General features: G+C 44.7%; 2 protein-coding genes across 4 annotated transcripts; both read left to right on the forward strand.

The window, feature by feature from the left end:
• Nucleotides 1-2,019: 2,019 nt before the first annotated feature.
• Nucleotides 2,020-5,379, forward strand: LOC133928884 (tubulin beta-2 chain). Of its 3 annotated transcripts, none has more exons than XM_062375392.1 (4): nt 2,020-2,168; nt 2,359-2,778; nt 2,855-3,124; nt 4,366-5,379. In XM_062375392.1, exons 2-4 carry the CDS (start codon nt 2,385-2,387, stop codon nt 5,037-5,039), a joined length of 1,338 nt encoding a protein of 445 aa, XP_062231376.1. In that variant the 5' UTR covers nt 2,020-2,168; nt 2,359-2,384; the 3' UTR covers nt 5,040-5,379. The 3 variants fall into 3 exon arrangements, with proteins under 3 accessions (XP_062231376.1, XP_062231377.1, XP_062231378.1); XM_062375393.1 differs by lacking the exon at nt 2,020-2,168 and adding an exon at nt 2,180-2,287; XM_062375394.1 differs by lacking the exon at nt 2,020-2,168 and adding an exon at nt 2,251-2,274.
• A 1,764-nt stretch (nt 5,380-7,143) lies between these two features.
• Nucleotides 7,144-18,611, forward strand: LOC133928885 (isopentenyl-diphosphate Delta-isomerase I-like). Its single transcript, XM_062375395.1, has 6 exons — nt 7,144-7,438; nt 7,862-7,917; nt 8,894-8,985; nt 17,652-17,754; nt 17,868-18,005; nt 18,142-18,611. The coding sequence occupies exons 1-6, from the start codon at nt 7,194-7,196 to the stop codon at nt 18,390-18,392; spliced, it is 885 nt and encodes a 294-aa protein (XP_062231379.1). The 5' UTR covers nt 7,144-7,193; the 3' UTR covers nt 18,393-18,611.
• Nucleotides 18,612-27,408: the final 8,797 nt, after the last annotated feature.

Consider the following 27,408-nt stretch of genomic DNA (forward strand, 5'->3'; position numbering starts at 1 on the left):
TCCATCCCACTGCGCTAACGTGCACAGGCAATCGGGAGAGCAGGTCTCTGAAACCCACCGTCCTTGAGATTCTGTACCGAGAGAACACCAATAAGATTTTTAGGAAGCGCTCGACATGACTGCTCATAATCCGCTTTCTCTATATTCTCTTCATCATTGCATGCTACATCGTCATCATGGAGGTCTCTATATATTTTGATGTTGATTACTATGTTCACTGTGATTATATCACTTAATTTCTCATGTCTGTCATGTTTAGTATTTTGTCATCAAGTATATTAGAAAAATATATACGTAGTCTTGTTATATACATTACACTCATGTTATATGATTATGCTAGTTTATCCATTCGTATTCATTATTTATTTATGGATTAAATTACATCTAAAAATGTTCTTTTCATCCAACAGTATGTCTGATCTGGCACATCGATTTTGCAAACGAATACGATTAAGAACAGGTTGGCCATACTTCGATTTGCATTAGGATCCAATTTGGACAAAGAAACAATAGTAAAGTAGTTGCGGCGATTCTGCTGCCTTAATATTTAAGGAATCATTCGGCAAGCGAAATGTCCTTGTCCGTAAACAGGACGGATGGCCTTGCTGCTTTGCTTTGGTAGAAAATGTTGTCATGATAATCTTATTTCCCTAATAAAATTGGGTTTTTGATGTGATGTTGGAACTTGAAAGCATTGCTACAATCGACATGCCCAAGTGATGAATAACGACATATTAGGGATGTGTATTCATGAAAAAAGCTCGCTACTTAAACATGTTCTTTTCTTGCAAGAACAAACGGCACTCATCCTTCGAGCTATGTCCTTAAGGCAAAATTGTATCATAGTTAAGCAATTTTGATGAGAATGGGAGATGGACGATTTTGATTTTTTTGGAAGAACCAAATAGTATTTCCTTCCTATCACAGATACATGTTCTAGCCTTGTGTACAAGGATTAATATTACATGATCTTATTGCCCTTTATTTCTATTATATTGGGAAAGATAGATCATTTATTCATAGGAGTTGTAGCATTTAATTAGCAAGGGGTAAAAATGGATGAAAAGATTTAAAAATATATAGTAGTTTTAAAATGACATACATTTATCAAAGATTTGGAGAGATTAAACCGACATACATTTGTGATATGAGAGAATACATGATCTACGTATTCATTTTCAGATTGCATGTTCCATTTCGGCCCTTGTTTGAATGGAAGAAATGCATTGGCATTTTAAGGAAAACGTATCGAATTCTACAATATTCTTGTGTTGCAAGACTCTTATTAATGCTGTGTAGAGACAAGTCCCACGAACACTAGGAATCACAACTGATTTTCATTAATGACATGACACACCGGCTTTTTAATCGAAGAATTATTTTAGAAATTCTGTCCCAATTTCCTGTGTTCATTTTTCTTCAATTTCTCCCGTAGAGATCACCTCCATTCTCCCATTTCCAGCTCATATGATTTCACAAGAAATGACATCCAAATTTTTCATTCTTTCTCTTTCAATCCTCAATATATTTTTTTCCTGAATGGGCCCAAGATTTTGACTCAAAACCACAGAAAAATTCCATTGACACCCTTGTCTCCTTGCGAAACAGTTGGTACTTCAATTCGGATCTGTTTGACAGAACTTCAGATCTAAGAATTTTTGAAACTGAATATTTCTATCTTTAGAAATTCGTTGAGCTAGAATTATAGGTACATCGATGATGTTTGAGTGAGCCATGTTATTTCTATTTTAATCTAAAAATAGAGATTTAAAAAATTTATATTTACCTATAAACTCAAAATCTAAGATAAACCTAGAAGATGAGCCATGTCAAACAAACATGCCAAGGGCAAACCTGTCATCCCATCCCGGCAAAGCGCCCACGGCCCACCCTTCACATTTCAAAATCCAAAAAAGGGATCAACGGGCCACTTCGGAGCCGACGCGCGTAACCGCCTGATCCTCGCATCGGACGGCTGACCTCTCTCGGAGCGCGCCCTTGGAGGACAACCCCCTGCGCCGTCCGATCAGTGCCCCATCCCCACTGCCGCTATTATCACCCCCTCCCCACCTCCAGGAACACACACCCGGTGCTCCCTCTCCGATTGTAAGTTTGCAACCTCTTCCTCTCCCCAGAATTAGTCCGATCCGATCGCTTTGTTCCCCGAGGTAATGCCGCAATCGAATATCTGCCCCCCAAGTTCCTTAGCATCCCTAAATTTTCGTTGGATCGACGGTTTTTGCTGTACGGTTCGTTCGTTTTGGGGATTTGTTGGTGGGCGTTTCAGGTCGGATCAAGGATTCTTTCATTTTAACCTGATTTTTATTTTTCACAAGGAGATCTTGCCGGATTTTGCAGGTGAGGAGGAAGAGGAAAGGAGGAAGATGAGGGAGATCCTGCACATCCAGGGCGGGCAGTGCGGGAACCAGATCGGTTCCAAGTTCTGGGAGGTGGTGTGCGACGAGCACGGCATCGACCCGACGGGGCGGTACGTCGGCACGTCGGACCTGCAGCTGGAGCGCGTGAACGTCTACTACAACGAGGCGTCGTGCGGCCGGTTCGTGCCGCGCGCCGTGCTCATGGACCTGGAGCCCGGCACCATGGACGCCGTCCGCACGGGGCCCTACGGCCAAATCTTCCGCCCGGACAACTTCATCTTCGGCCAGTCCGGCGCCGGCAACAACTGGGCCAAGGGACACTACACCGAGGGCGCCGAGCTCATCGACTCCGTCCTTGACGTCGTCCGCAAGGAGGCCGAGAACTGCGACTGCCTCCAAGGTCCCCTCTCTCCTCTTCCGAATTCCCATGGATTCTGATGCGCTGTCTGTCTCATTCTCTCTGCGCGCGGTGCCAGGTTTCCAGGTGTGCCACTCGCTGGGCGGCGGCACGGGGTCCGGCATGGGTACTCTGCTCATCTCCAAGATCAGGGAGGAGTACCCGGACAGGATGATGCTGACCTTCTCCGTCTTCCCGTCCCCCAAGGTGTCCGACACGGTGGTCGAGCCCTACAACGCCACGCTATCCGTCCACCAGCTCGTGGAGAACGCCGACGAATGCATGGTGCTCGACAACGAGGCGCTCTACGACATCTGCTTCCGCACACTGAAGCTGACCACCCCTAGCTGTAGGCACTTCCTAGTCACCATGTTTGATTACCTTACGTGGTTATAGTTGCATCATCTAAATGTTGAATGAGCTTTGTTCTGTGCTTTTGGTGCATTGAATTTTGATCCAACTTGCTAGTCATCTTGAGTCGTGCTTCGTGATTAAAATGAAGAAAGGCGTTTGCTCTCGTGTTAGTGGCTCTCGTCTATGGTGATACAAACCTACTGTCAGAAATGTTGTCAGGAATTGGGAGCCTAGTCCCGATTGGCGTATGTTGGTAGCTGAACTACTTGTTTGATCCCGTGGGAAGGATAGTTAATTTTTATTTGATATTACATAATAAAGGTGGCCATTGTGAGCAGCTTATTGATCACCAAATTAAAACACTGGTACCAAGTTAAACATTGTGTGCGCATTCTTAAAAGCTGAAGAGGAGATAACCAGATGCTAAATTGATAAACGTGGTCATAATGTCATGTACAGTCTAAGGGTTTGCATGATTCTCTACGTCCCTGCACCATGTGTAACTCTTTACTTTGATTACCTTATCTGCTTATAATAGTAGATGGCGATTGGGCTTTGTTCTGTGTTTCTAGCAGTGCAGTGAGCTATGTTATAGCTTGCTAGTCATCTTGAGTGCTGCTTTCTGCTTAAAATGAAAAAAAACGTTTGTTCTCAAGTTAGTGGGCTTTGTTTTGGTGATAGAAACTTGCTGCTTAAAATGTGCCAAGTGTTGTTAGGATTTAAGAGCCCAGTCCTGATTAGGATGCTTCGGTGATAGAAACTTACTGTTGAGTTGATATTGCATTAAGTTGTTGTAGGGGAAAATCTGTTTACTTAGTTACCAAATTAAACATCTGTAGTAAGTTTTCATATTGTGTACGCATTCTTTAATGCTAAATTGGTAAATCGGTCAGGGTGTTAGGTACATGTTATGACTTGTGTTTTTTTTTTTTTTGTGCATCCTTTTCTATATTCAGCTGTTTGGTCTGTAACTCTGTTTAAAATCATATGAAACATGTTCTATCATGGCTTAACTGAAGAGCCAAATATAAGCATTGGCTGTAAATTGAGCCTTTGTGCAGTTTGTTCAAAATGATAAGTTTAATTCTTGTGATGAGTACTAAACTCAGTTGATAATCCACTGAATCTCTTTCCTACTTATATTTATTATGGTCAAATCTCAGCTAGTACGTTTAACATATTTTTGACCTCTTACTGTTCTAGATTTTCTGATGTGAACCTTGGTTTTATCAACAGTCGGTGATCTGAACCACCTGATCAGTGCCACCATGAGCGGAGTCACCTGCTGCCTTCGCTTCCCAGGGCAGCTGAACTCCGACCTTCGCAAGCTGGCCGTCAACTTGATCCCCTTCCCGCGCCTCCACTTCTTCATGGTGGGCTTCGCGCCGCTCACCTCGCGTGGCTCTCAGCAGTACCGCTCCCTCACCGTCCCCGAGCTGACCCAGCAGATGTGGGACTCCAAGAACATGATGTGCGCTGCGGACCCCCGCCACGGCCGCTACCTGACCGCGTCGGCCATGTTCCGGGGCAAGATGAGCACCAAGGAGGTGGACGAGCAGATGATCAACGTGCAGAACAAGAACTCGTCCTACTTCGTTGAGTGGATCCCCAACAACGTCAAGTCGAGCGTGTGCGACATCCCTCCCCGGGGCCTGTCCATGTCCTCCACCTTCGTGGGCAACTCCACCTCGATCCAGGAGATGTTCCGGCGCGTGAGCGAGCAGTTCACAGCCATGTTCAGGAGGAAGGCCTTCCTTCACTGGTACACGGGCGAGGGCATGGACGAGATGGAGTTCACCGAGGCCGAGAGCAACATGAACGACCTCGTCTCCGAGTACCAGCAGTACCAGGACGCGACCGCCGACGAGGAGGCCGACTACGAGGAGGAAGAGGAGGAGGTGCACGAGTGAATGCCGGGCGGCGTCATTCGGCGCGATGGTGTTTGTTGCCTCTTTCGTGGGAAGACTGGAGCCTGCGTATGTTGGAAACGTTCTCCGTGCTACTACTGCTACGATTAGTACTGCACTACTGCCTCAAACTCATGCACTTTCTAGTGCACTATACCATTTGCTGCTTGTTCGCACGGTATCACGGCCCTGTTTGTGATAGGTGAAACTTACGAGTATTTGTTGAAAAACGATTTTTGTTGGAAGTTGTTTATAATTTATGCTAAAAGCTATTGGTTTTTATGAGAAACAGCATATCAGTTTTGTAAGATGATGTGTAAGAAAATCATTTTCAGTCAATTTATCAGTTCTTAGCTCATTTTATTAGAAACCAGTTTTTATTTTTAAAAATCAACAATAAACTAGTCTATTTATTTTAATTTATAACTTTTAATGAACGAAAGTCAGTAATAGACTATGCAAAATAGGGTCTACGTATCGGAATTGAGGAGTGGCTGACTATATAGCCATGTTCCCTTGTGTGTCTTGATGCCATCTTTTGCGTGATGACAAGTTCTCGCGCTATTGGTTTGGAGATGGTTGCTTGCTTTGAAGAGTATGTTTATTCTGAATTTGTACGGTTGTTGAATCAGTTTTCTCTGGAGGTAGTCAAACGGGCGGCCTGGCTCGGTAGGGTACGGGTCTATTGAGGTACGATCCGTTAGCTAAATGGGTCATATCGACTCACGTGTCACGACTCTAGTCTAAGCATGATCCGTTTAAGATTGGGTCGTGCCGTGTCGGTCCGCGGCACGATAGGTTCAATGACCTTTTTTGCCCATCAATTCGTGAAAAATTGAAAAAATCATAAAAACTTACTTCTACTTTGGAGTCAAACACCCAATCTTCTACTTTGAAGTCAAACACACTACCATTGCACCACATATCTTATATGTTATTAGATCTAAACAAATTATATAAAATATTATAAAAATATGAACAGTTAAACGGGCCGTGCCTGGGCTGGACCAAAATGGCCGTGCCTGGTGCCGGCCCATTTGGCCCGATCCACTTGGCCACCTTTAGTTTTCCCTGTGGCAGACTCAGATAAAACATAGGATGTCTTAGGTTGGTCCGTTAGAAGTTCGAGTGTTCTATTTGTTAAACTAGATGATGTCACATAGGTTGCTTCATATGATATAACATTAGAAAATAAAAAATTAACTACTATCATATGCACCATGTTGACAAAAAACGGATCCGTCACCGACCCGTGTCAATGAAAGAAGAATCAAAAGGGAACCGAATTATCAGTAACAATGAGCAAAAAATTGACTGATTTTTAAGCTGTTGGATCCTACACAGAAATCTGATGTGCTTCAACAAGTACGCAAATTTTGAAGGATTCGTACTGAATTTAGTCTTTTAGAAAGACCACAAATTTTGTTCCAATCAAAATTCATAAGCACAAACATAGGTCGTTAGATATGAAGTAGAGATAGACAGGAAGTAGAGATAACGTGTCGCGAATTTTGAAGGATTCGTACTGAATTTAGTCTTTTAAAAAGACCACAAATTTTGTTCCAATCAAAACTCAAAAGCACAAACATAGGTAGATAGACAGGAAGTAGAGATAGAGTAGAGATAAATAGGAAGTAGAGATAGCTGCTGATAATATGTTACGGTAGAAATGGATCGATAGACAGAAAGTAGAGATAGAGTAGAGAGAATGAAAATTTTATATTCATCAATGAACAATGTTTACATATATATGCTAGATGAAGAAATGAGAAGACACTCGTTGGGAGGTCTGCTTTCCAACAGATATCTCTTCATAATATAACTGCTAATTACATTGATTAACAGTTATATGATAATTGATCACATGCTTATCAAGGCAAAGATTCTGTTAGTAACAATAGGTTTCAGAGACGGCTAAGGTAGCACCATCGTACATGCCTAATTTCTGCCGAGATTGCAACGACACGACTATCGTGTCACCGTCCATTTCACGGGACTGCCTTGGATTTCGAAAGCGCCACTCGCCCTTGGTCCGGCCGCAGTCGCGACTCGCTCACTCGGACCGAACGCACTCACCAGCTTGCAGCAGCGATCGCCCCCCCCCCACCCCCCCCCCCCCAAAAAAAAATCCAGCCGCGCGCGCCTCACCCTACCCCCATGGCGATGGCAACGGTGCGGCTCCTCGCGTCCGCCTCGGTGTCGCTCGGCGTCGGACGGCGCTCGTGGTCTCGGCTGGCTGTCTCCTCCTCCGCTTCGGGGCTCCTCCCCAGGCCGGGGCTCGCCCTCCGGGGGCGCCGCTCGTTCGCCGCCGCGGCCGGAGGCGCCGTGATAGGCAAGGCTGACGCCGTGGACGCCGACGCCGGGATGGACGCCGTCCAGCGCCGGCTCATGTTCGAGGACGAGTGAGTGCCCCCCCCCCCCCGTCCTCGTCAACTTGCTACTAGTGCTCTGTTTTTTCCGTGGACAAGTGTGGGTGGCGTGCTTTTGGGGGGTCGTTACGGTGGTGGTGTCGCCAACTTGCGCGGAGTTAATATTTCTTTGGGGGTGTGCGAGGTGCTTCCTTGTTGTTGTGGCGGATCGAGTCAATAGGATCGAATTCGTGGGTACTGGTACAATCTCTTTCGAGTATTGGATGATTAGAATGAGCTTATGATTAGCTTCCTTAGCTTTCTAGCTCGATGCTGCTACAGTTAGTACTTAGTGGACTGTCTGATTCATGTTGCTCAGTGACAATTAAGATTGAAAAGGGTGTTCTAGCTAATCGCTTCCATTTCATATCTTGTCACTGTTGTCAATAGGGCTGAAGAATTCAATTTGCCTTGCAGGTGCATTTTAGTGGACGAACAGGATAATGTCATCGGCCACGAGTCCAAGTATAACTGTACGTATTAATCCTTTCATTCATTCAATTGTGTCATTGTGTGTGGTGCCATTCCGTGCAGCCTTATCTAACACTGTACTGGTTGTTGTTTTCTTCTCGTACTTGTTGGACAATTATTACATGCTTCACCACATAAGCTGTAGAAATTACTTGCTATTTTCCTCATATATGTGAATGTTGGGCAGAAACTCGAGTTAAATTATATCATAGTACGGGGGGTTGGGGCGCCGGTGGAGGGGGCGCTAGTGAGGACGAATAATGGGCAGGGGGAAGGGGATGATGGGAGGAAGATGACGTGCTACTGTCCACTACATTGGCTTTACCTTTGCATTTCAGTACAATTCTAATGCCTATTTTTACAATTGTATTTGATATACAACTCTAAAATATTATTTTTTAATATGGAGTATAAATTGTTTCAATATCTATACTTGATTTATCTTCACAGGTATAATCTGGCCCCTATCAAAATAAGTGATCTAGATCCATCGCTTTCCCCGATCAATTAGAAATTCTTTGAATTTTTTATATGGAGTAAGGTGGTAAATTCTAGCTCTCGGAGTGAAGAAGACACCATGAATCCCACCTCTTGTTCAATATCCCACATCTATATAGATTGCACAAAATAAAATCCCAATATTTAGCTACAATTACAAGCGGTGAGACAACAGCCATAAGATATAGATTAATTTCTCTGTTAGCATAGAACGTAGGCACAATCGGCTCTTAATGAATTTGACTCAACAGTATTTCCAGCCAAATAAAAAACTTAGGTGGAACTTCCATGCACATGCAGCAGGACAGCATGATGGGCAGTAGTTCAGCAACACAGGTGGGTTACAATTGAAAAAAAGTGGAAAATTGGGTGTTTTACTTATTTTTTGCTTTTCACCTTCAACTGAAATCCTAGCACTCAAATATCAGTTTTAGCTGCTATTGCACTAGTTTCTTAATCATACTCTCTCAAGAATTATAGGCCACCTCATGGAAAAGATTGATTCAGGGAATGTCTTACACAGAGCGTTCAGTGTTTTCCTTTTCAACTCCAAATATGAATTGCTACTTCAGGTATTTGCACAACACTAAATATGTATGTTATATTTGCTACTTCCAATGTTTACCATGTATCATCATAAGATCCAGTTTGTTATATTTTCCAATCAAATAGGCTATGGTTGGAAACTTCAAATAGGCTGTGCCTAATAAAAAAAGTACTGGCTTGTCTTCAAAACAGACCGGAGTGATCAAGTCAAGTTGGTTTGGGTGACTCATAAATTAATCAAGCTCAGGGGTACTAGGAACTTTGCTTAGATGGGCTCATGATCATGCTGGACTTCAGCTTGAGTTCAACTTGAAATGAGAATCAAGCTTAGTTTGCTTTATTACGAGTGAAGCCCAAATTTGGTCCAACATGATTTAGCAGACCACAAGTTTTCCTTTCATGGGCCTGCCTCTTGTACTTTCTAGATCGACACTCTTTTTGTTGTTTTAAAGTACATTTTAGCAACATTCCGATTAAATTGATTCCGAATTTACACATATATATAAAAGCATAACTGCCAACATATATCATATAGGTAAACATGAGCATTTCAAAAGCATATATGAAAGAACATAAGCTACTCATGGATACAAATGAATCAAAAAGGACAGTTGACAATGAGAGGCAATATAACACATAAACAGTTGTTAAAACAAAGTTATGGCTCTCAGTGCGAGTTGCCGAATTAACGGCCATCCAACACATACTAAGATGTTACCGATCAGTGTATCAAATCACCTCTAGAGCTAGGCCGAGCAACTCTAGTTTATGATCAAGTGTACAACTCTGAAAAACTAAAGCACAGTACCAGTCGGCCTCCACAGACTACAGAGAGAGAGCCGAACAAAGAGAACAGCAGGGCGCCCAAGCCCACCAGGACTAGGCAGCATCAAAGACAGTCGAAGGCAACAAACCAACACAAAGTGCCACAAAGGGGCACCCGATCGAGAGATAAGTCCAAGGGCGCCCTTGCCAACAAGAACAGAGAGCATCAAGTGCTCTCCAAAGTCACTGAGCCAAGACAGAGCCACTGAACAGAGGGCGCCAAAAGGCATACCACAGTGGACACAAAACTGATTAACAGAGATACAATTAGATCAACAACTGGCGACTACAGCCTAGCTTAAGAGCACAATTGAAACACTAATCGTACTTAGCCCGCAATCATCACAGAGCAGATTATTGCCTCTTCTAGCATGCATATACATTAAAATTGACTGAGAATCAAAATTGCACGCTAGAATGTAAAGGAGGGATTGGAACGAGCTTACTGTCCAACAGGATGAGATAGCAAGGCACGCGAACGCGCTGTCCCAGAAAACAGAGATTCCCCCTCTATGCCGAGGACAACTGGGAATAGTTTTCGGAGATACAATGCCACAGAGCCGGCTACGAGGCACACCACAGCCGGCACCCGAGAAGCAGAGAAGACCGCAACAGCAAGAGTCCAACATCGGGCCAAGGTGAAGTAGTCGAACACTACAAGCAATGGCGTGCACGACGGCACAGCCTAGAGACCACCACGCCGACGACACCACGGACCCGCACGCGCACACGCGCAGCCGGCAACCGAGTCGCCGAGCGCCGTACAAGCGGAAGGCGCCGCGCCAAATCCCGCACGAGGCCGGCGAGAGAGAGCCGACAGGAACTCGATCGAAGACGAGCTCTACCGCGTCGATCGTCGTCCCACCGGAAGGAGCTGGCACAGCCTCGCGCGAGAGAGAAAGAGAGAGAACCGCGGCCGTGAGCGCAAGTGGAGAGCAGGGAGTAGAAGATCGGGCAAAGCTCAGGTGAGTTAACCTCCTTTTTAAGGGAGAAGAAGAGGCCCGGCTATAACCCCACGACGCCATAACGGCGTACTGAATCCGCTGGACGGCGAACGGACGACCGGGAAGGGCGGAGCCCCCCTCACGCGCCTCTATGGCGGCCGCCGCCAGCCCCCAGGGGCTCGGGCACCCTTTTAGGTTAGGCAGCCAGCCGGGTGGGCTTCTCGGCCTTTGGGCCTTGAAGCGAGTCACTCGGTCCGGCCTCATCTTTTTTTTCCTTTTAAGGAATTTGCTCAATTCAAATTTGACTTCAACTCAAATTCGAATTTTAAAGGGAAAACCCCCTCAAATTCCAACAATCCCCACCTTTTACCTTTCAAAATTCGACTGACTCATATGGACATCATTACTGATTTAATATACTAATTTTTTCCGACGAAGGTGCGATTAAGCTTGAACTTTGCCTAGCGAAAGAAACTACGACTCTGCACAGACAGCTTGGAGGACTAGACCTTGATCCAGTTCCTTGGTGTGGGGGCTTTCACTTCAAAGACATATAGTACAGGCAGTTGATCTGCTCCTCAAACGGGGCAGGGCTTTACGGTCATACCCTTGTATCTTTTCATGAACTCACTAGAGAGTATCCCTTTTCCTCTCCCGGATCACGACCTCATGATTAGTTTACATAGGTGAGCTCTTCGAGAAATCCTATAGGACAATTTCCCGCCATCTAGCGTAGAGCTCATTAAGAGCGTATGCTCAGCCTACCATACAGATGAAGCACTACAGCTAATGGGACCCAGGAAGAGGTGCTTCTGGTGTCAACTAGCTTCGTTTCCTACAACCTGAATCACGGGATCTCCGATCACTTAGGATAGGTATCCACTGTTGAAACCTAACAGGGTAAGAGCCCCATTCCCTCAGACGCTGCCTGGATTGGCCTCCTCGCCAAACCCTTAGTGAAAGGATCAGCCAAGTTCCTTTCAGACTTGATGTATTCCACTGCAATTACACCAGTCTCTCTGGCATGCCTACATGACTTTAACCGTCTTCGAATATGTCGGGAGGTTTTCAAGTTGTCATTTCTACTCTGAACTTTGATAATCACAGCCTGATTATCACAGTATACTAGGACTGCTGGAATTGGTTTTTCCAGCACAGGGAGGTCTGACATAAGGTCTTTCAATCACTCTGCCTCCATCGTTGTTGAATCTAGGGCAACTAGTTCAGCCTCCATGGTGGATCGTGTTATCAATGTCTGCTTAGACGATCTCCATGACACGACCCCACCAGCTAGAGTGAAAGCATAGCCACTTGTAGCTCTCATTTCATCCGAGTCACTGATCCAGTTAGCATCACTGAATCCTTCTAAGACTGCTGGATGACCGGTATATTTAATACCGAGGTTCATTGTTCCTTTTAAGTACCTGAGTACCCTTCTCAGCGCTTCCCAATGATCATCTCCTGGGTTGGACGTATAACGACTCAACCTGCATACTGCATATGAGATGTCTGGTCTCGTCGCACTGCTCAAGTACATAAGAGATCCAAGGACCTGTGAATACTTCAGCTGGTCTACGGGTTCACCAGAGTGTTTATGCAATTTGACATTTGGATCATAGGGTGTGGAGACTGGCTTAGCGTCCATCTGCCCGAATCGGGTTAGGACCTTCTCCACATAATGAGACTGAGATAAAGTAATCTCATTCTCCCCCTTTAACAGCTTGATGTTTAATATGACATCAGTTTCACTCATGTCCTTCATGTCAAAGTTCTTGGAGAGGAATTCTTTTGCCTCCTTGATAGTTTCCATGTCGGTCCCAAAAAGTAATATGTCACCTACGTATAAACACAAAATGACACCTTTGCTCCCAACAAATCGATAGTACACACTTGTTGGCTTCGTTTACACAAAACCCGGCAGTGATCAACGTGCTATCGAATTTCTCATGCCATTGCTTAGGAGCTTGCTTTAGACCATACAGGGATTTAACCAAGCGACACACTTTCTTTTCTTGGCCTTTTACTATGAATCCATCAGGCTGTTGCATGTATATCTCCTCATCCAACTCTTCATTTAGGAAAGCGGTCTTCACGTCCATTTGATGAACCTGGAGTTTGCATGCAGTGGCAAGTGCTAATAGCACCCGGATCGTAGGTAAACGGGCCACATGAGAATACGTATCAAAGTAATCCTCCCCTTCCTTCTGAGTAAAACCCTTAGCCACTAAGCGGGTCTTGTACTTTTCTATAGTACCATCGGGTCTCCTTTTCCTCTTAAAGATCCACTTACACCCTACCGGTTTGCACCCAGCTAGAAGCTCTACTATTTCCCACGTTCCGTTAGCCATGATGGAATCCATCTCGCTACGGACTGCTTCCCTCCAGTACTCTGTATCTGGAGATGCATATGCCTCTGTGAGGGATCGTGGTTCCTCATCCACTAAATAAGTGACATAGTCATCGCCTAGTGACTTTTCAGTCCTCTGTCTCTTATTCCTTCTCAACTCCAGATCTGGAGCTGGATCATACACACTCGAAGGAATAGAGTACGGCTCACTAGACCCATCTGGAGCAACTATCTCATTTCCTCTCATCGGAAAGATGTCTTCAAAGAATGTCGTATCCCGAGACTCCATAATAATATTAGTAGCGACTTCGCTCGTCTCGGATTTGACCACTAGGAATCTATAGGCTGCACTGTTTGTAGCGTAACCAAGGAAGACGCAATCTACGGTCTTTGGTCCTAGCTTTATCTTCTTCGGTAAAGGTAGACTGACTTTAGCAAGACAACCTCAAGTCCGAAGGTGAGGAAGATTCGGCTTTCTCCCTCTAAATCCCTCATACGACGTCTCCTCGCGGTTGCGTGGAGGCACCCTGTTTAGGACATAGCATACTGTGAGAACTGCCTCGCCCCACCAGACATCCGACATACCTGAACTCTGCAATAGGGAATTAACCAAGTCGCAGACAGTTCGGTTCTTACGTTCGGCGATCCCGTTTGACTGGGGTGAGTATGGGGCAGTGGTTTCATGAATGATTCCACTTTCTGCACAGTATTCGGAGAATAGGTTGGAGAGATACTCTCCTCCTCTATTAGACCTTAAGCGTTTAATCTTCCTTTCTAATTGGTTTTCTACTTCAGTCTTATAGATTTTGAAATATTCTAGTGCTTCATCTTTCGTTCTCATTAGATAGATGTAGCAATATCTAGTTGCGTCATCTATTAAGGTGAGGAAATAGCGTTTACCGCCTTTAGAAATTATGCCATTCATTTCACATACATCAGAGTGGACACGGTCTAGAGGAGAATTGCCTTTTTCTTCTACGGTCTTGAAAGGTAGACAAGGTTGCTTTGCTTGCACGCAATCTCACATCTAGAAGCATCAAGTTTATATTCAGGAATCAAATTCATGTTGCTTAAACGTTTAATGGCCCTCGAATTAATGTGACACAATCGGGAATGCCACACATCATGGTTCTTATTACAAGACTGATGAATAGCAGAAAATGAATAATTATTCATTACAGACATGCGGAACAGACCACCAGACTCATTCCCTGTGAAATTTCCAAACTTAGTTAGAATGACTTTATTGGACTCGAACACTAACTTAAGACTGTGGCGAAGCAGCTGTGACACTGAGATAAGGTTCCGGTTCATGGTCGGCACGAACAGTACGTCCTTCAAGATGATTGTCTTGCCTGAAGTCATCTTCAGACAGACCTGTCCAATCCCACGTACTGCTGCCGGTACACTGTTACCCATCAAGACGGGGCCACTTGCTGCACCCTGAAAAGAAGAGAACGCAGAGTGATCAGCACATATGTGTACAGTAGCACCAGAATCAATCCACCAATCATTAGATGGACTTGCCATAAAGGCCTGTGGTACATACCCCTCGGAGCTGGATGGACCCAGCACCACATGTGCTTCCTTGCGCTGCTTAGGAGTCGGACCTTTGCCCTTCCTATCCTGGCACCTGCGAGCAGTATGCCCGGCCGTGCCGTAGACATAGCAAATGAAGTCCTCTCTCTTCTTCTTCATCTTCTTGCCTTTGTGCTTGTTTTGATTCTGATTCTGAGGAGGCTGAGCATTGTCTTCTTCTGCTTCTGGTTCTGGAATCTCGACGACGACCCCTTCTCCACTAGGTGAGCCTGGACCTGTGGTGATGGCTTGTTGCTGGCCCTTGCACGTTCCTCGACATTGATAGCAGCAGACAGCTCAGAGAGTTTGCTTCTTCATGTGCCGGCGAGTGGTCACGAAGTCACGCCATGAGGACGGCAGCTTTGCCAGAATGGCATTCACCAGAAAATTATCTGGAAGGATGCAGTTGTACTGGACTAAGTCCCTGACTATGAGCTGAAGCTCCTGTAACTGCTCCATCACAGACCTTCCCTCAGACATTTTAAAGTTGAGGAAATTTTCTGTCGTGAATGACTCATTGCCATTATCCACCTTAGAGAACTTGTTCTCCAGCTCTTCCCAGAGATCCTTGGCCGAAGTGAATCCCAAATACACATCAAACAGACGGTTCGATAGAATGTTCAGCAGACGAGACAGGCAGACTTGATTTGCGTCTTCCCATTTAGCCTTTTCCGCATCAGCGATGGCCTTCACTGTCGCATCAGCATCTACTAGCGCAGCCTCAGGGAGAGCACTCGTCACGACCCAAAACAACTTCAGGTCGGTCAGCCACATCCTAGTCTTAATCTGCCAGCGTTTAAAGCATGTGCCGTCGAACGCGTCAGGTTTAATGACGTCAGAGTGAGCAGCCATTACTCTCTGTTTTCTGAATTGTTGTTTTAAAGTATATTTTAGCAACATTCCGATTAAATTGATTCCGAATTTACACGTATATATAAAAGCATAACTGCCAACATATATCATATAGGTAAACATGAGCATTTCAAAAGCATATATGAAAGAACATAAGCTATTCATGGATACAAATGAATCAAAAAGGACAGTTGACAATGAGAGGCAATATAAAACAAACAATTATTAAAATAAAGTTATGGCTCTCAGTGCTAGTTGCCGAATTAACGGCCATCTAACACATACTAAGATGTTACCGATCAGTGTATCAAATCACCTCTAGAGCTAGGCCGAGCAACCCTAGTTTTTTATCAAGTGTACAACTCTGAAAAACTAAAGCACAGTACCAGTCGGCCTCCACAGACTACAGAGAGAGAGAGAGCCGAACAAAGAGAACAGCAGGGCGTCCAAGCCCACCAGGACTAGGCAGCATCAAAGACAACCGAAGGCAACAAACCAACACAAAGTGCCACAAAGGGGCACCCGATCGAGAGATAAGTCCAAGGGCGCCCTTGCCAACAAGAACAGAGAGCATCAAGTGCTCTCCAAAGTCACTGAGCCAAGACAAAGCCACTGAACAGAGGGCGCCAAAAGGCACACCACAGTGGACACAAAACTGATTAACAGAGATACAACTAGATCAACAACTGGCGACTACGGCCTAGCTTAAGAGCACAATTGAAACACTAATCGTACTTAGCCCGCAATCATCACATAGCAGATTATTGCCTCTTCTAGCATGCATATACATTAAAATTGACTGAGAATCAAAATTGCACGCTAGAATGTAAAGGAGGGATTGGAACGAGCTTACTGTCCAACAGGATGAGATAGCAAGGCACGCGAACGCGCTGTCCCAGAAAACAGAGATTCCCCCTCTATGCCGAGGACAACTAGGAATAGTTTTCGGAGATACAATGCCACAGAGCTGGCTGCGAGGCACACCACAGCTGGCACCCGAGAAGCAGAGAAGACCGCAACAGCAAGAGTCCAACACCGGGCCAAGGCGAAGTAGCCGAACACTGCAAGCAATGGCGTGCACGAAGGCACAACCCAGAGACCACCACGCCGACGACACCACGGACCCGCACGCGCACACGCGCAGCTGGCAACCAAGCCGCCGAGCGCCGTACAAGCTGAAGGCACCGCGCCAAATCCCGCACGAGGCCGGCGAGAGAGAGCTGACGGGAACTCAACCGAAGACGAGCTCTACCGCGTCGGTCGTCGCCCCACCGGAAGGAGCCGGCACAGCGTCGCGCGCGAGAGAGAAAGAGAGAACCGCAGACGTGAGCGCAAGTGGAGAGCAGGGAGTAGAAGATCGGGCAAAGCTCAGATGAGTTAACCTCCTTTTTAAGGGAGAAGAAGAGGCCCGGCTATAACCCCACGACGCCACAACGGCGCACCGAATCCGCCGGACGGCGAACGGGCTACCGGGAAGGGCGGAGCCCCCCCCACGCGCCTCTGTGGCGGCCGCCGCCAACCCGAAGGGGTTCGGGCACCCTTTTAGGTTAGGCAGCCGGCCGAGTGGGCTGCTCGGCCTTTGGGCTTTGAAGCGACCCACTCGGTCTGGCCTCATCTTTTTTTTCTTTTTTTCTTTTTCCTTTTAAGGAACTTGCTCAATTCAAATTTGACTTCAACTCAAATTCGAATTTTAAAGAGAAAACCCCCTCAAATTCCAACACTCTGTCATAAAATGTGTGTATTGAAGTTCGCCCTGTCAGCCTAATTTTGGCTGAGCAAAAGCCTTGTTTAGGTCAAACCCTTAGCAACTTTAACCAGGAAATGCCGAAGTAGTGCCACTCTGGAAGTGTTATCTAGTGCTGTACCAATTTCAGGAATGCTGGTTGATGAATATATGTTAAACAAGGTTCAACGCATACATTTCAGCTTTGTGCTATAAATTGACCTTAGTGCTTCAGTTATTGCTTCTAAGCATATAGGTAAACAGTTCCACAAACTACAAAGCAACAGCTCAGCGCACTAGAAATGAATCATTTGTCACCATTTCTGCTGCCTTTGCTATTTGCTATTTCCTTTTTTATTTCTTTAAACGTATTTCTTAAGCTTGTGCACCTTCCACAGTATTGTAACTTTATATCCTTTACAGCAAAGGTCTGCCACAAAAGTGACATTTCCACTTGTCTGGACAAACACTTGCTGTAGCCATCCGCTGTACCGTGAATCTGAATTGATTGAGGAGAAGTGCCTAGGTACATACATCTGCCCTAAAGAGTGAAGAACAAATCCCTACCATTATATGTACCACCCATACGGTTACGTCTACCTTACTGAATGCCAGTTGCAATCTTGTATTTCTGTCCAGGGGTCAGAAATGCTGCGCAGCGCAAGCTGTTTGATGAACTGGGGATAACGGCTGAAGATTTACCAGTTGATCAATTCATTCCACTCGGGAGGATGCTCTACAAGGCTCCTTCAGATGGAAAATGGGGCGAGCATGAGTGTAAATACTTGCCCTCTGTCTACTACTGCTGGATTTCCAGTTTCCAAGCTATTTGGTTCAGTTGCCTGCCCCCTTCTGCACATTTTCAAGGACTGTCTTAGAGATCATAGACCTAATTGATTTCTTGTCATTTCAGTGGATTACCTCCTGTTCATGGTTCGTGACGTGAAGCTGAGCCCGAATCCCGAAGAGGTGGCTGACGTCAAGTACATGAACCGCGATCAGCTGAAGGAGCTGCACAGGAAAGCAGACGCTGGGGAGGACGGCGTTAAGCTGTCCCCTTGGTTCAGGCTGGTGGTTGACAACTTCCTCATGAGCTGGTGGGATCACGTCGAGCAAGGGACTCTGCAGGTGGCCGCCGACATGAAAACCATCCATAAGTTGTAGTGTCCGCGTGAGAAATAAGCGCTGCCGTTGCTGTGTCCGCGTGTTTCGTAACAACTGACCTTTTTTTTTTTGCAAATAATCCATAAAGAAATACTAGAATGTTCTTATGTCCAAATCGGTAACTATTGTCATTGAGGCCCCTTCCGAAAGCGTGAATTGCTCTTCTTTTTGGTGAGAACTGAACTGTTTTAAGTGAAATTCACGCGTCTCGTGAAGTCAGTGGCTCAAGCAGTACCCACTTATCCCATGAGCTGTTTTAAAATCCCGGCAGAGACATGTAAACAGACGACAAACTCCATATCGAACTACTGGTGGGTGTGGTAGCTCGGCAGATAACTGACACAAACGGGCAAAGATGGGAGCATCTCACAAGACCAAAATGTCGAGGAGTGGGTTTTCGTGACTTACGTCTGTTTAATCTTGCTATGCTTGGGAAACACGCTGAATCAAGAACTCTAGATCGCTCTGTGCTCGTGTACTGGGCGGTTCTTCCCGAACATTGACTTTCCCAATCACACCAGCTTATGATAAAAAATGGATTCCCAATCATTCCAGTGGCAGACCAATCACAGCAGCTTATGATCAACCGGTTCACTTGGTATCTGAGTTGATCACGGCGAGCGGTCAATTAATGGAGTGAGGAGCTGATCCAGGAGTGCTTCATCGCCATGGATGCTGATGCGATCCTTCGCATCCCTTTGGCCATGAATGAGAAGGATTTCCAGGCCTGGTCTTTGGGGAAACATGGCACATATTCGGTCAGATCAGCCGTATCGTTTGTTGCACAGTGAGCGACAACGACAAGAGCAAGAAGCTCACATACCAAAGAACTCACCGGCATCAAGCTTCCTCGGATGCACCCATTAACATGGGCACGGGACTCGTTGTTCAATGAACATTGCACAAGACGAGAGGCAGCAGTAATTATCTGAGGGATGTGGTCTCTGTGGATGACAAGAAACAAGCGACGGCATGGAGAAGCTACGCTGCTCATGAGACAGGCTATATTTCTGGCGCGCGACACGGCCTTCGACTTATGGCAGATCATGCATCCGACGAAGGAGCCCCGAGTTGCTGAACCTCAACCACAGTGCTGCAAGCCGCCGGCAGGTTGGTTAAAGTGCAATACTGACGGTTCCTATAATCCTACTAGTAAGCTCGCATGTGGAATCCACGTGCCTATACTCAAGGACAATAGCAAATAGTCCATCTGTCAATTCATGTCTATAAATTAAGTATTAAAATAAATAATAACAATAGTCCATAAATCTGAAGAACAAAACAAACTGCTATTCTACAGTTGCAGCAATATGAATTTTCCTTACTTGCCATAGGTCATATGTATGAGCTTTTTACTTTTTCAACGTATATTGTTCTGAATCTTATCAACGTGTGTCTAGCTTGGTGCCTAGAGGTTAAGCTAAAACACCCTGAAAGTAATGTCTCATCTCAATTATCTAGTAAAATACTCATGCTTTGCAACGGTTTCTAAATTGAAACCCCTTTTACTGCATAGAGTTGCAAGTAATGATGTCAACTCTAATGTAATATTTTCTCTAACAAATTATTTATTCATAACAGAACATTCTTGTACTCCTCGCAAGAGCAATCGAGCTCCGACACTCCCAGCTTTGCCTCGAGGGTGTCAACATGAGACCTTTGCACAACCCTTGGCAACAAAGAGACTAAACTCCATAATACATCTTTTGTAATCACAATGGAAAGAAGAAATGGCTAAAATTTTGTAAAAACACCCAGACATATTTCTATTTTTATGTACATCTTTCTATATCTCGACGGTACACTGCCCTAAAAAAATATCTCAACAGTACAAGTTTTATTAATCTAACAAGGAAATATAATAATATCTCACAATGGCAATACTCTTCTCATAAAAGAGGTTTTCATCAATAAGGGTTGTGAGCATGATCAAAGAACTAGGATCAACAAGGACATATAATAATCTCTTCTCGTCGAGATCGGAGGCGCCGTGCAGCAGCTTAAAACCTTTGTTGCGAGAGAACCGTGCATCGATTGATGTGGAAGGAGATGAGTTATCAGATGGAAGGAAATATCTAGTATGGAAGGCAAATAATGAGTGATTGATAATATTTTTGGGATGAAAACTTTGTACAGTGACCGTTTGATCAACTTTGTACAGTAACCGTTTGATCAACTTTGTATAGTGATCGTTTGATCAACTCGGATAGATGGTGAAGATCGTCTGAATCTGTTATAACTGATGAGTTATAGAGGAGTATAGATAAAAGTAACGTGAACTTGGGGGCTACAGGACTTGTGCTTAGGGATGATCATGGAGTGTTCTGTGGACTGGGGTGCTGTAGCGAGCTGGTATCCCCACGCCCTGAGTGCGTTATAGATGGAAGCTCTAGCATGCAGAGATGGTCTCCGGTTTGCAATCAATAGACTGGTGCTCGTCGTCTGATCATGGAAATAGATAGCCAGGTTTTGGTGAACCTATGATTGAACATGAACAACAAAATATCCATAGTTTCGTCGATTCTCTCTGAAATCAAGGAGCTTAGCAGGAGTTGTGATGTTTTTGTTCTTTCTTTTGCAACAACACGTTCTTGCAATAAGTCTGCACACGTGTGTCTGCATTACTCGCGTGTCTGCAGTTTGATTGTAATCCTGCTATATCGTAATCAATGAAGCTCCTTACCTAAAAAAACAAGATCTGAAATTTCAAAGTATTTCTAGCAGGGCGCAGGAGCTCTCCTGCCGGAAGCAGCAGAAGTTTTTTGGGCCAGGTCCACGACAATGGACCATCGCATTCGCAGCCCATTCAGACGGGGTACGTCAGATGGTCAGAACATAAGCGAGAGCAAATACATCACGATCGAGCGATACATACACTGCACAGATCCTCGTGATTAACGACAGCCACGACGGGAAATTAAGCTAAGAAAGCATCCGGATCTGGACCTGCCTGCGAAGAGAAATGCAGTAGCCAAGAATAAGATTGCGACAGGCTCAAGGGCGCCACCTGTCGTCGTCATCCGTCAGAATCCAGAATCAGAACAGTCGCAGCATTATCTCGAACAAGCCAGAATAACAAAAGAGTAGTAAAAGATGTGTGCAATTTATGCTGTCACGGTCCAGCACCCAACACCTACCACCAAACGCGATTCCAGCAGGAGCAGCAGCACCACCACCAGAAAAGGGATAGAGAACGAGGCCAACAACCCTTCTCCTCCCGTCCAAAGAATCGTGGCCACTAGACGCTTGTTGGGGTCGGGGGCCCAGGAGCCCTGAATTATTGATGCCATCTTTCTGCTCACGTCTCTCAAATGTCACCCAATCGCCACATCAGTGGATTCTTTCTCTGCGTGTTGGTTCCAATCCGATGAACACAGGTGTACCAGAAGAACAAATTACACCGTTCAAAAAAAGAGGAAAAAAATACAATGAAGGCTAGTTTAGGTTTTTCCCCCCAAGTTTAATCTCGGTTTCTCTCTGCTTGGATGCTGTGGTGTAAAACTGTAAACATTGTCAGTACAAAGCTAGGGTTGTTCCATTCCGTCCCAGGCAAAAAAAGGTCACTTTCTGAAACAAAGCTACTCTGACTTTCTGAGATGGACACTTATAGGCATGGTAGAAAAACTTTGCAGTCACTGGAACATCATCAACGTCTCTGTCACTAAACAGTATAGGCACCGGTTTCCAGTGTCATCTTAGCAGGCAATGTTATCTTTTAGGACATCAGTCAGATGGTTGATGTACTAATTTGACAGGTGTCAAATTGTGGCAACTGCAATGGTTAGTTGGGGTCTTGGGTGCATCGGATGTGGTTGGTGGGAATAATAACGTTTGATTGCTGACTAGCTAAGCCAGCGGTGATGTAGCTAGGGATTTTAATTTTATTTTATATTTTTTTCGTTCACAGGTAAAAAACTGAAATTTATAAAATTTTATCGAAAATTTAAGCATTTTTCGTCCTCTACCTTGTATATCTCACCCGTTAGTAAAATAAAATTCAAAAATCAAATATTTCGTTTTTAAATTCTGCATAATGATGGACGGTGGCGGTGACGGTGGCCGGGACGAGTAGGGCCGATGACGTGAGCCGGCTGTGATGGCCTGGTGGGGATGACCAAATATATGTGTGTGGTGGAAGACGGTTACGAGATGCGTTCGCGGGTTAGGCGGACGGTCGGTCCGTCCGTCCGGCCGTCGGAAATTATAGTACATGCTTGATCCAAGCCGTATAAATTGGATGAAATCAAATGCGAATTTGGAAGAGAGCAGAAACATACACCGATCTGGCCTGATCCAACAGTGACTCCTCCCAGTAGCAGTAGGTGCCCCGTCAGGTACAGGGACGACAAGGACTGAAAGGTGGCTTGGCCTGGCTTGACCACCGGCCGCGCACTGATGATAAAGGAGCCCTGGCCGCTACCTCCCTTGCCGCGTTTCTATTTCCGACGTACAATTGACTGGTCGAACCACGACGGCATGCACCGGCCCGGCCTCCACTCCAATTGGCTGCACCTACACCGCCAGGAGCTGAAGAGCGCTTTTCGTCAGTGCTGAAGTAAGCGAGGAGTCGGCGCTGGACCTGCGCCGTCCATGCCAGGTGGGCTCACTCACTAACCTCTCTTTTCCTAGAACGTGCAATGCACGTACTAGTTCATTAAGAGAGGAAAAGTGTGCAACCATCATAACTCGCCAACTAACAAGCATGTCAGTGGTACAAAATTAAAAAAAAACGCGAACGCTAGATGAACTCTGTTAGGTATATAGGTTTAGCCTAATAAATTTTGAATATTAAATAAATCTTGAATGCCTAATTAAGTGGAGATGGGTGTATATTAGTCCTAACTTATTAGTGGATGTGGAGAGACCAAATTGAAAAGAATTCTCTCATCCACACACTTAGCATGTGTTGATAAAAAGATTAGAAGCATATATGCGTACGCTCGTATGTGGGCCGTGGCCATGACCAGGGTATGGGTTGTGACATCCCAGGATTTTTAAATATATTAGTAAACATTCATGAGCATTATTAGTATTATAATTGAAGTTTTGAGAAGTAATTAAATGCATTCAAAATTAAACACGAATTGTTAAATTCAATAATAAGTGATGCATTGTGAATAAACTCACAAATTTACTGTGAAATATAGGGATGAAAATAATTTTAGAAATTAGTCTATAGCATTTGAAGAATATTAGTGAATTTTTTCCGATTTTAGGGATTTATTTTGAGGCCTTACAAATTTGAGCACTTAAGAAAATGTTGCATTTTTGAAGAATTTTCTTTTAAAATTGGCTCAAGCTTTTTGGTCAAACCAGCTAAAATAGGTTGCACACGAATTATAGTATCCTACAAAATTCTCATAAAAATTTTAGAGCTTAGGAAGACCTAAATTTGGATCATAGAAGAAAGGAGATCTTTTAGCTTATGTTGGTTACTATTCACTTCGGGCTCGCACACCATCTTCACCACCTATCCTCCCTCTCTCTGTCTCTGGGTCGGCCGCCATCATTGTTGACAAACGCAGCTGGCCACCGAGCCATACCACCAGGCTACTTTCAGAGAAATCAATTGCTGCCTTTATCTCTTCCCCCTGCTGCTATTATCCTCCTTGTTCTCTCTCTCTCTGCTCACCCTTAGCGCTGCCTCTTCACGTCAACTTGCCCCTTGGTGAGCTTCCCCGCACTCTCCTCTACCTTTCGCGCGCACCAGTTTGGCTTCAGCCCGACATCAGCGCGCCAGTTCACGTGATCCAGTCACCGCCGGCCCTTTGTGCTTCGCCGCTGGTCGACATCTGCCTAGGGAGCCTCCCCTTAGTACGTTGCCACTTCCCAGGTCTTTGGCCAGCCATTAGCCTCGCTCCTTCGACCTACTCCCGTGTGTGTGCTACCGCCGTCATACGTCGTCGCTGGCTACTCTCCGATCTTCGCCGTCGTCCACGTGTGCCTCGAACGGGTTCCCCGTGTTGCTCTTGTGCTTATTGTGCCCTCGGCAAGGCCGATTAGGCTGTGGCTCGCCGCCGACGAGGTCTAGCTGAGCCACCGGCCGTGGCTGCACTATGCGCCATGGCTCAAGGCCATTTTAACTGAAGTCAAATAAGCCAACCCCAATGTCAGCCTCTGTAGCTAGCTGAGCCCAAGTGCAAAAAGTTTTAGAGCCTTTAATATTCGGTAATTCCAGGAAAAATACGAAATCAAATTATTCTTGCATGGTTAATTTGGCCGAACCTTGTAAAATGCATAGTAAATTCTATTTTGACCTAAAATAGTGGAGCCAATTTTGTTAACTTCATACGGTACTTTTATATTTATTAAAAATGCTAGGAGCCATAGAATATGTACTGAGATTTCTTTAGTTAATGAAATGTGTTTAAGCTTAGATAATTTATAATTTCTTTTTGGCAACTCAAAAATTGGTGAAACCAATTTTATTAATCTTGTTATTTTTGCACTATTTATTAAAATTTCTCACCCTCTTGTTATACTTAATTAATTTTTGGTTTAGGATTAAGATTTGGCTTAAGCTTATTTGATCCTGAAAATGTTAATCAATTAACATTAATCCAAATTAAGAAATCATTGATACTATTAGATTCATGACATAATGCATTGCATCTCCACTATTGTTATGCAATGTGGAGCATCTTTTATCGTATGTCATGCATACTCATGGCGATGCATCATTCTAGAAAATGATATTTCAGAGAGTCGCGTGATCGAACTCGAAGATGAACCACTAGAATTCATGAGTGAGGAACAGAAACCGGCCTAGAATCTATCATATCTCTCCTATATTTTGACGAATTGTCGGTCAATTTGCTAGATATTGCGACATATCGTATATACATATTTTAGTGAGTTAATATCAGAAATATGGGTAGATCTTACTTGTTGTATAGTACCTACCTTAACAAAGTTATTAATCCTGATCCTTGTAGCATGGTGAAGGGATCAGTGATATCCTAAGAGGGAGGGGGTGAATTAGGACACTTAGAACTATTTCAGCTCTTCAAAAAACAACACAAGATAAATCTATATCAAATTCTATCTAGATGTGCTCTAGGTTTATCTAGTGTGTCTACTCTACCGATCAAAGCGCTTGCAACCTTTCTAAGAAGGTAAATTGTAAAAAGGTAAATGCGGAAACGTAAATAAAGTAGAGAGAGCAAACTTGGCACAAGAATTTTTTTTCTATAGTATCGATGTCATGAATGCCATTCCTAGTCCACGTTAGAGCTCCACAAAGGATATACTCCCGATCAACACACAGTCACAGCTCTTGATCCACCAAGTCACAAAGACAAGGCCTCCATCCGGATGAGCCACCAAGCCACCAAGGCAAGGCTTCACCACTAGCCTCTCTTCCGGGTCCTTACCACCGTGATCACTTCGGAGCTTGAGCCACCAAGAAAAGTGTCTCCGCGTCCCCGTATACACTTCTCATCGCCGCTTCACACCAAGTTGGAGGTTCAACAAGCTTACCGGCGAGTCACCAAGACTCCAAGGTACCGGTGTACCACTCGGTATAAGGTTGGATCATTGTTTGATCCACTCTCTATGCTGTAATCACCTAGCAACACTTTCTCTAGGTCTATAAGCACTAAACACTCTCTAATCTTGTGCTTAATCGCTTTGGATAATCACTTTAAGCACCTTGGTGGCTTAAATATCTTCTCAAGTGTGTATGAGCTTCCTCTAGACTCTAGCAGCATGCCACACCTTCAAATGACTGAGTGGAGAATTATTTATAGCCTTAAACCCGCGCACTAGCCGTTAACCTAACGTCTCGAAAAAATTGTTAACACTGAATGATCCTGTGAGAACACTAGTATTAACACCGGATTATCCGGTAAGTAAACCCTCACAAACTAGCTGTTGGAACCCCACTCAAGCCTCTGTGAACACTGGACACTCCGGTTATACTTTATCTTCATCACCGGACTATCCGGTGAGATATCCTAAGCCATACGAGCCTTTCCTTCTTCTCTATGTAAATTGCTCTGGTGTTAACATCTAGTGCACATCACTTCATCATCGGATTATCTGGTGAGTTAACTTCAGCTAACCAAGCCAATGCAACACTCTCTGGAAATAATGCTCCGATGTGCACAACCCTCATCACCGGACCATCCGATGCGTTGAACTTTATTCTGCCTCTTTGCACTGTTCATTGTCCGGTGTGTGCAACACATTGATCACTGGACTATCTGGTGCTTTGATCTTCAACTTCAATGGCTACAACCTTCTTTAGACAAAATGCTCTGGTATGTATCTTCTCCGATCATCAGACCTTCGGGTGAAGTCTTCAAGCCTCTCTCCCCTTTGTCAAATATGCTCCGGTGAGTTCAACACCCAGAGCATCAGACTATCTGGTGAGGCAAATCTTTCTAGTACTTCTCCAATTCAATCCAACTTTATCCTGGCTACGGTGGCTTCTTCATGTATTGAATCAATGAGATATACTAACATATATTCTTGACAAACATGTTAGTCCCATTGACTATGTTTTCATTAATCACTAAAATTATAATCATGGCCTAATAGGGTCATTTGTGCTACAGGTGGGTATAATGTATCATGGTTCAACTTAAAAGTGATGTGGTAATAGCTTAGTCTTGTCTAGGTCCTCGGTAGAAGTCAAGCAGTGGATGTCATCGCCGTTCGTGAGCTATAGGGTTTTCAGTTACTGTTCAAAAGATTGAAAAGTTGTGATGATGAGTCAATGAGATTGAGGTGAGATGTGGGCAGTGTCAGGGGGAATTTAGGAGAGAAGACTCAGGTGCCATGGACCGCTTATGAGTTGAAAAAATTGAGATAGGATGTGGACGATGTTAGGGGCAGTTTGGGAGAGGAGACTTGGGTACCATAGACCGCTTGCATCGTTTAACCATCGTCTATAGTGTCTTGACTTAATCACTTCTCTGTACAAACCACATATCCGAATATGTTAAAGATGAACCGAATACCTTATGTTGTTGTGACCCTTTGGTATGAACGTCTACAGTGTTGTGGGCTAGTG

Source organism: Phragmites australis, chromosome 9 (assembly GCF_958298935.1).
Source record: "Phragmites australis chromosome 9, lpPhrAust1.1, whole genome shotgun sequence".
Taxonomy (NCBI): Eukaryota; Viridiplantae; Streptophyta; class Magnoliopsida; order Poales; family Poaceae; genus Phragmites; species Phragmites australis.

Bases quoted from the DNA above. Each gene is read 5' to 3' on its own strand.
- LOC133928884 (XM_062375392.1), top strand. From the start codon at position 2,385: ATGAGGGAGATCCTGCACATCCAGGGCGGGCAGTGCGGGAACCAGATC. The intron at 2,779-2,854 runs GTCCCCTCTCTC...GCGCGGTGCCAG, and splicing joins GAACTGCGACTGCCTCCAAG to GTTTCCAGGTGTGCCACTCG. The intron at 3,125-4,365 runs GTAGGCACTTCC...TTTTATCAACAG, and splicing joins GAAGCTGACCACCCCTAGCT to TCGGTGATCTGAACCACCTG.
- LOC133928885 (XM_062375395.1), top strand. From the start codon at position 7,194: ATGGCGATGGCAACGGTGCGGCTCCTCGCGTCCGCCTCGGTGTCGCTC. The intron at 17,755-17,867 runs GTACATACATCT...ATTTCTGTCCAG, and splicing joins GATTGAGGAGAAGTGCCTAG to GGGTCAGAAATGCTGCGCAG. The intron at 18,006-18,141 runs GTAAATACTTGC...TTGTCATTTCAG, and splicing joins AAAATGGGGCGAGCATGAGT to TGGATTACCTCCTGTTCATG.